At 35.8% G+C, this 7,562-nt stretch overlaps 2 protein-coding genes across 2 annotated transcripts; one reads left to right on the top strand and one right to left on the bottom strand.

The window, feature by feature from the left end:
- On the top strand, window positions 310-3,208 carry LOC107605155 (cytoplasmic 60S subunit biogenesis factor REI1 homolog 1). Its single transcript, XM_016306928.2, has 5 exons — window positions 310-681; window positions 1,581-2,159; window positions 2,242-2,411; window positions 2,517-2,729; window positions 2,844-3,208. The coding sequence occupies exons 1-5, from the start codon at window positions 577-579 to the stop codon at window positions 3,001-3,003; spliced, it is 1,227 nt and encodes a 408-aa protein (XP_016162414.1). The 5' UTR covers window positions 310-576; the 3' UTR covers window positions 3,004-3,208.
- LOC107605154 (mediator of RNA polymerase II transcription subunit 6) lies at window positions 4,115-7,435 on the bottom strand. Its single transcript, XM_016306927.2, has 6 exons — window positions 7,293-7,435; window positions 6,828-7,112; window positions 6,281-6,455; window positions 5,833-5,902; window positions 5,191-5,300; window positions 4,115-4,636 (listed from the first exon to the last, which is right to left on the bottom strand). Exons 2-6 carry the CDS (start codon window positions 7,076-7,078, stop codon window positions 4,472-4,474), a joined length of 771 nt encoding a protein of 256 aa, XP_016162413.1. The 5' UTR covers window positions 7,079-7,112; window positions 7,293-7,435; the 3' UTR covers window positions 4,115-4,471.

Raw genomic sequence — 7,562 nt, forward strand, 5'->3', positions numbered from 1 at the left:
GATTCGAACCACCCAATATTTACTTAAACCAACTAATAAATTAAATACTAGACCAATCCAAGTTGGGTTAATTACATACATTTATTCACCTTAATCAAAATTACCCATGCATTTTTTGGGCTGGAAATTATCCATGCATCAAAACAAAAATACAAAATTGGGCTAAAGTTATTGCATTTCGATACAATCAAACAAAGATTCATAGCTCCAAAAGTAGAAGCGGGTCAAAGAACAAGAAGAACAGGCCCAGATCCAGTTTCAGTTTCAGACGACCAAAAAAATATTAAAAAAAAAAGAAGAATTGTGATTAAAAAAAAAAAAATGAATGACAGAAGCCATTGCGCAAGCACAAGCGAGTACCCTTTCTTCGTTTTTCTTTTTCATTCCACTTCGCCGACAACAAAACGAACCTTCCCGGCGTGCTTTAAATAAATAAATCTCTTTCTCTTTATTCCTTTTTTTTTTAATTTACTTTTCACCTTCTTTCGCTTCCAACCAAATTCAATCCTTTCTTCTTCTTCTTCGAACAAACCAACCCAATCGAACTTAACCGAAAATCATTCAACTTTCGAAACGATGCCGGGATTAACGTGCAACGCTTGCAACAAGGAATTCAATGACGATTCAGAGCAAAAGCTTCATTACAAGTCTGAGTGGCATCGCTACAACCTCAAGCGCAAGGTTTGAATCTTTTTTTTTTTTCTTTATTTTTGATTTTTTGGAAAACCAGTTCATTTTTTTAATCATCAGTATAGAAAACCGTTTTTCTTAATTTTTTTATGATGTCCAGTGTTACCAAGTTCTACTTTGTTTACTCATTTTATTAAACCCTAATTTTTATTTTTTAGCTAACTATATATTTTGGATTTTGGTTGTTCAATCCGGGAAAATTTTAATCATTGTGTTATGTTGTTTTGGTCTTTATCTTTTCACTTTCTCACTTGAGTTTCGTCTTTTACCGGGGAAAATTTATATTACTATAAGGGTTTGTTATTGCTTTTGCTTAGGTCGGTGAGAAGTAATCAAATGTGTTCACTGTTAGGGTTGGTTCAATTGCTAGGATAAAATAACATCATTGAGGAAACAAATGTTTTGTTTGATTTGCACTGGTGTTTTCTTCTGTTGCATTTGAGAGTGCCTTAAGGACAATGTTCACTTGGTGCTTGTGCTGAGAATATAGTGGTATAGGGAGGTTTTAATACTGTTGGAAATCGTTTTTCGTGGAACTTGGGAGCTTTAAACTCGTAATGTTTGGTATTGAACTATTAATAGTATTCTTTCTTTCTTGTTTGTTTTTCCTCTCATTGTTCCTAGTTATCGCTTTCACCTTTTTTAGTACATTCCTGGATTGATATATTAGATACAAATGTATTATGATATAGTGATACATTGATCAAAGAGTGGAACAAAAAGTCATAATGAGAAATAAAAGGAAATAGAGAGGTTTTTCCCCTCTTTTTCTTGAGGGGGTTGGTATCTATCCACTTTGAAGAAGTTTATTTACATCTATCTTGTAGGAAGGAGTATTTATTTTTACATTAAATAATGGTAAATTTCCCTTTTCTTTTTGTGGAATATAGGTGGCTGGGGTCCCTGGGGTGACAGAAGCTCTGTTTCTGGCTAGACAATCTGCTCTTGCTCAAGAGAAAGATAAGTCTAATGAAACCCCTATGCTCTATAGCTGTGGTCTTTGCGGGAAGGCGTATAAAAGTTCCAAGGCTCATGCCGAGCACCTTAAATCACGGGGTCATATTACGCGAGCATCTGAAGGAACTAGCCAATCAGATGAGAAGGCGATAGTCAAGCCACTTCCACGTCGTGTTGCAAATAGGCCTTCCCCAAGAAGTGAGGTAGACAAGTCTGACAATGAAGAAAGTGAAGATGAATGGGAGGAGGTTGATCCTGAAGATGATTTGGTTCATGATGCTGCAAAGTCTATCACTGATTTGGACATGAATGATCATGACGGCAATGCTGATATGGACGAAGATGATGATAGTTTTGAGGAGTTGGATCCATCATGTTGCTTTATGTGTGATAAAGAGCACAATACAATCGAAAGCTGCATGGTTCACATGCACAAGCACCATGGATTCTTCATTCCAGATGTTGAATATTTGAAGGATGCTAAAGGCCTTTTAACTTATCTTGGGCTTAAGGTATAATTTTTGCCCTACTTCAACGTTTTTTATAATTAAAACCTCCTGATCCTAGTTTCACCATGCTGTTTCTATTTTCCAGGTCAAAAGGGACTATATGTGTCTCTACTGCAATGACCGCTGTTATCCTTTCAGCAGCTTGGAAGCAGTGAGGAAGCATATGGAAGCTAAAAGTCACTGTAAAGTGCATTATGGTGATGGTGATGACGAGGAAGAAGTGGAGTTAGAAGAATTCTACGATTATAGCAGCAGGTTAGTTCAGTTTTGACGGTTTTTCCTTTGAATTTGTATGAACTACTGCAAAGAATTGATAACACGACATCCACTCATGAACCATTACTCTTATTTTTCCTCCAGTTATGTGGACGAGCAAGGCAAGCAGCTGGTTGTATCCGGTGATGCAGTTAACAATGTAGAACTTGGCGGTGGTGAGCTCATAATCACCAAGAAAACTGATCGTGGAACATCAACCACAACTCTTGGTTCCCGGGAATTTCTGCGTTATTATCGTCAGAAACCTCGACCTTCATCTGCAAATAGTATGGCCATTACTGCTGCATTGGCTTCAAGGTTATTTCCCAACCTTGTCTTCAATATTTGTAAAAACATTTGGTGTTTGACAAAAGAAAATAGAGAATCATGTGGTAATTGGGATCCCTTTTTTTTGTTCTTATTTATTTCCAGGTATAGAGGCATGGGATTGGCTACGGTTCAATCAAGGGAACAAATGGTGAGGATGAAAGTACTGAAGCAAATGAACAAGTCTGGTGTGGAGAATATGCGCACCAAGATAGGAATGAAGAACAATGTGATAAGGAACTTACCAAAGAATGTTCCATATTAGTCCCCTTTGTTTATGACCCCCTTCTGTTTGAAATTTATGCTATGTTTGGAATTAAAAAGTTATTAAGGAGCCTATAATGTTCGTTTTGAAGTAAGTTTACATATCTTGACCCCTTCAACATCCACTAAGTTTTGCGGGAGATAACCCGAAGGCAGATTTTTTGTCAGTTGATTTTTGTTATAATGGAATGCCATATTTTCCATCAGAGAGGGTGTTATTTGCTTCAGATTGAAATAGTGTAGGTTTTTTTAGGGTATTGGAACAGGGCAGAAATCCAAGAGAGAAAATTTATCTACAAACTGAACGGGCAAAGAAGCCTTTTGCTCATCATCAATTAGGATCTTAGCAACGTGTCTAAGAGGTATTCCAAAACTGAAATCCTTATTCTACGCTTAAGCATTTTGGAACTAGGCAATCAGTCTTGTATCCAGATATGTATGTTTCTAATCGAAGCCAAATGCTTCTCTAAATTTCTTCGCTCATTGATGAATAAATATCTACATTGCTTCCTTAAATTTGCATCATGTGTAAATTGATTCCAAAAATTTTATTTGACCTAATTAGATCTTCAAATTTTGACCCGTAATTCGCGTCAACTTTTATTACATTTATAAGTCAAATTACATCTCTTCGTGGTGTCATTTAAGTCATTTCTGTTGCCACCAAACGTCGTAGTTTTCATTCATACACCATGATAACTTATGTGCCAATTCAGTTCAAAATGTGGGAGTCCGTAGTGGATCAATTCAAATTTATGATGCGAATTTCAGGAGCTATTTTGGATATTTATTAGATCATTGATCATTGCAATACTGGCATCAGAGTCATACTCAATGTTATACTTAAGTCTCAGATGTGGAAGTTAGCTTATCGGATATTTAACCCTTCAACCAAAAACATACGTAGGCTAAATTACACTGATTATCATAAATTAAACGAGATTACACACGATATATCTCTCATCAATGTGTAAAATTATAAATTAACAATAGTATTTACACAGAATACCCTGCATTTTTTAAAAATATGACGCCAACTTATCGTATATTTTGTGAAATACAACGCCAATCTCTCCTATAAACATAACACTAATTAAAGTAGAACTGACAAATCAGGCAATGAAAAGGTTCAATGTCATTTATCCTTTTTTTTAAATTTATCAAATGATGATAGTGCATTGTTAGTTTGTTATCTCATTTAACCAATAGACAGAATGTCCAAATTCTGAAGGACATGCACTAAAACTACCTATTAATGCATTGTCAATAATTCAAAAAAATGAATGATATTATTCTATCTTACAATGAGCCTAGTTGATGGTTACTACATTACTAAATTTCATGAAGGCCCAATAATTTAGACCAAGGAATGAAGGAATAATAAAAGTATAAAACACAGTTCACCATGTTCCAGAAAGGGCCACATGTAGGGAATGATCAGCTTTTTCATATTGCGATTTGTGTGTCATTTACATCAATTTCATTCTTTTTGCAGGTCCTTGATCAACAATGGGATCGCCAGGAGGAACCTGCAACTCTGCTCCTTCTTGAGCTTCGGGGCCTTTATCAGTTTCTCCTGCTGCAGTAGGAGCATATCCTTCTGGAAATGGTGGTGGTGGTGGGGCAGGCGGTAGCTGCAGCAGGAAGTTAATACCCATTTAACACTGACAATCACATATGAGAGACAAAAAAAATCTGGGATGAATGTGGTAAAACTGTAGTAGTTCTTCACATTTATCAACATATTCTGAAGTCTGAACTTCTAGAGTAAAGCTTGTATATTTACCACAAAAGGTAACAACTTTGATGCATGAATTGCAAGACTTCTAAATAAAGAAGAATGTGAATAACAGCATAATTAGTGACCCATCTGTTTTAAGCAGTTTTTGTGACAGTCAATAAAGTAGACACACACAGGCAAAAGACAACAGATTTTGTTGATAGCAAACCATTAACCAGGATATAAACATTTTATATTTTCTCAAAACTACTTCCACTGTATCCATATACATTAGTTTAAACATGTACCAAATTTTGAAGTGGTGGTTATTTTGGATCGGGGGAGTAATATAATGGATATTCTAGACAAGAATTTTAAAATTCAATCTTCCGTTTCCCCTTAATCCTATTTTCCTCTCCTTCACAAAACAAGTTTAACATATAGGGAAGTCATATTTTTTGAACTTACCTTGCGCTGCAGGGATGCAAGAATTTGATCCACGCGCCTAACTTCCTTCAAGTCAATTGTCTCCTTAGCAACCTTTGATTCCGTTACCACAGTCTCATTTTCAGAATCAACTGATCAAGCAAGAAAAATCAAAATTAAGTTAATGTGAGTGAAAGTCAGCAGTGTACTGTTCTATGGTCATAAGCTTCAACAAGATCATGACATAGTTTAATAACGAACTATGCCCATAATTAGATTCGACTAATTACTATAGCAGTATAGTTTTAGTTACAATACACTTCTAAACCCTGTTGTCAAGATACTCTGGTTAAAAATATCTCATCTTTACAAGATTTGGTGTATTTGGTTGTAGCATAGTTGCATGTTCAGTTAAAAATTTTATGGACAAACTAGTTTGTGGTAAAAAATTAGATATCCAGCCTCCATCATGATCACTTTAAAGTATTTTCCCTCTCAAATTTGTCGAGCAGTTGGAAAGTTTGCTTTATTGATAGATTTTCCAGTTTTCTTTTCTGCTATTGAGAAGTGGATCTCTTTGTGTTCCAGGTTTTTTGTATAGTTTTTGTAGCTACAAAATCATTCTTCACCAGAAAAGAAAAAAGTTTCGTCTTTAAGAAACAAAAAAACAACAATCTCTCTTACCATGTCCTATCTTCTCCAGCTTTGAGGCAGCTGTAGTAAAGGCTTTCTGTATATAATAGAGTGCCCTTCCCTGCAAGATCAATCACAAAACCAGTTTTGAATAAAACCTTCTCTCCCAATGTAAAAGAAAAGATAATAGATTACAGAAACTGTATAGGGGAAAGCTTTTAATTTTTATGCACCAACGACTCGTAAAATATTTTTTTCTATAGTGTCATCTGGAATTTAAAATGATATTCATCAAGACTTTGAACAATATGAACCTAATCCAGATTTCATATGGGGAAACAATGAGCAAAATTTCACAACTGAAACTTTTTCTGATTTTCACAATCTAAAGTCCCCATCTCATATCATGCAAGCTATTCAGTGCAAATCAATTGTTTTGAAGTTAGAAAATTACCCCAAAACAGCAAAAAACGAAAATGTAAATCCAGCAAGAACTTACAATTCGAGCAGCAAAAACATTGCATAGTTGTGGTGCCTGGTAAATTGAACCATCCAAGATGTAGTATGCCAGCATCGGTGTAACTTTCTCAGGGCTATCTCTCTTTTGTTTGCGAATTACAAAAAGGTGGGGTTCCAAAACTTCACTGAGCATATACTCTATCCCTGTCATCTTCCTGAAGAATAAAACCTGGTTTAGACATCTGCTTCACACCTTAAATCATTTGATGCAATTTACTAATTTGCAGTAGCACCGCTTAGCCTAAATAAAATTCAGATTTCCCAACAACTTGGTTTCCTCAATAACCTACAGAAATTCAACCAAAAGCTTTCTCCTTTGCACACTTCTTAACAGAAACCAAACTCCAAATACTACAAATTTCCAGCTCTAGAAATTTCATCTTCCCAAACCTCCTAATTTATCGGCCAATCAATTCCACAATTTCCACGTATTTTGACAAATCAGTCAACACCAAACTAACCCAAAATGCAGATACAACGCAACAATGGCATACACAAAAAGGAGTTTGAGATGGTTGGCGTCTTACGATAGTTGTGAGATATCGAGGGGGTGGACAGAACGCATTCGAAGCTGCTCATTGTTGCAGCCCCAATCATAAAAGGGGGACAAAGCAAAGTAATCAAACACCAGGTTCCGATCCAATGGGTAGGTGTTTAGCCAAAGCTGGTCTCTGAAGCATATTCCAGTCATGTCCGTCCCTGGAGTTGGCGGCGGTGGTGGCGGTCCTCCGTCAAACACTGGATTTCCCGGTGGCCCCATCGGTGGCGGTGTCGCCATCTTAGGTTTTATGTAAAACGAGCTGCTCCTACTCCTAAAAGTGTTGTTTTCAATTATCAATAACAAATAAATTTTTAAAAAATCACAAATATAATAAGCACTAATCTACAAAAATCTAGAATCAATATGGAAAGCAAGATAATCTCAAAATTTATAACACAAACAACCTATAAAGTCAACAACTTGTTTCTTTTGAAAAAAAATAATGGCATACCGACGGAGAAGCAGAGAGGAGGGGGCGGCGGTGGGTGGCCGGATGGTAGCGCAGTGTGCCACTGGCGGAGAAGAGAGAGAGACTTAAAAGTGTTGAAGATGAAGGACTGAGAAGCTGATGACAAAGCAGCGCTCTCTGCCTCTCACACAAAATAAATACATATAAATACATATAAATAAATACATTCAAAATTTAAATGTTTTATATTTTTAATAAAAAAATTAATTTATAAATTTAATATATATTCTTAAAATATAAAATAAATAAATT

This window comes from Arachis ipaensis, chromosome B06 (assembly GCF_000816755.2).
Source record: "Arachis ipaensis cultivar K30076 chromosome B06, Araip1.1, whole genome shotgun sequence".
Lineage (NCBI taxonomy): Eukaryota > Viridiplantae > Streptophyta > Magnoliopsida > Fabales > Fabaceae > Arachis > Arachis ipaensis.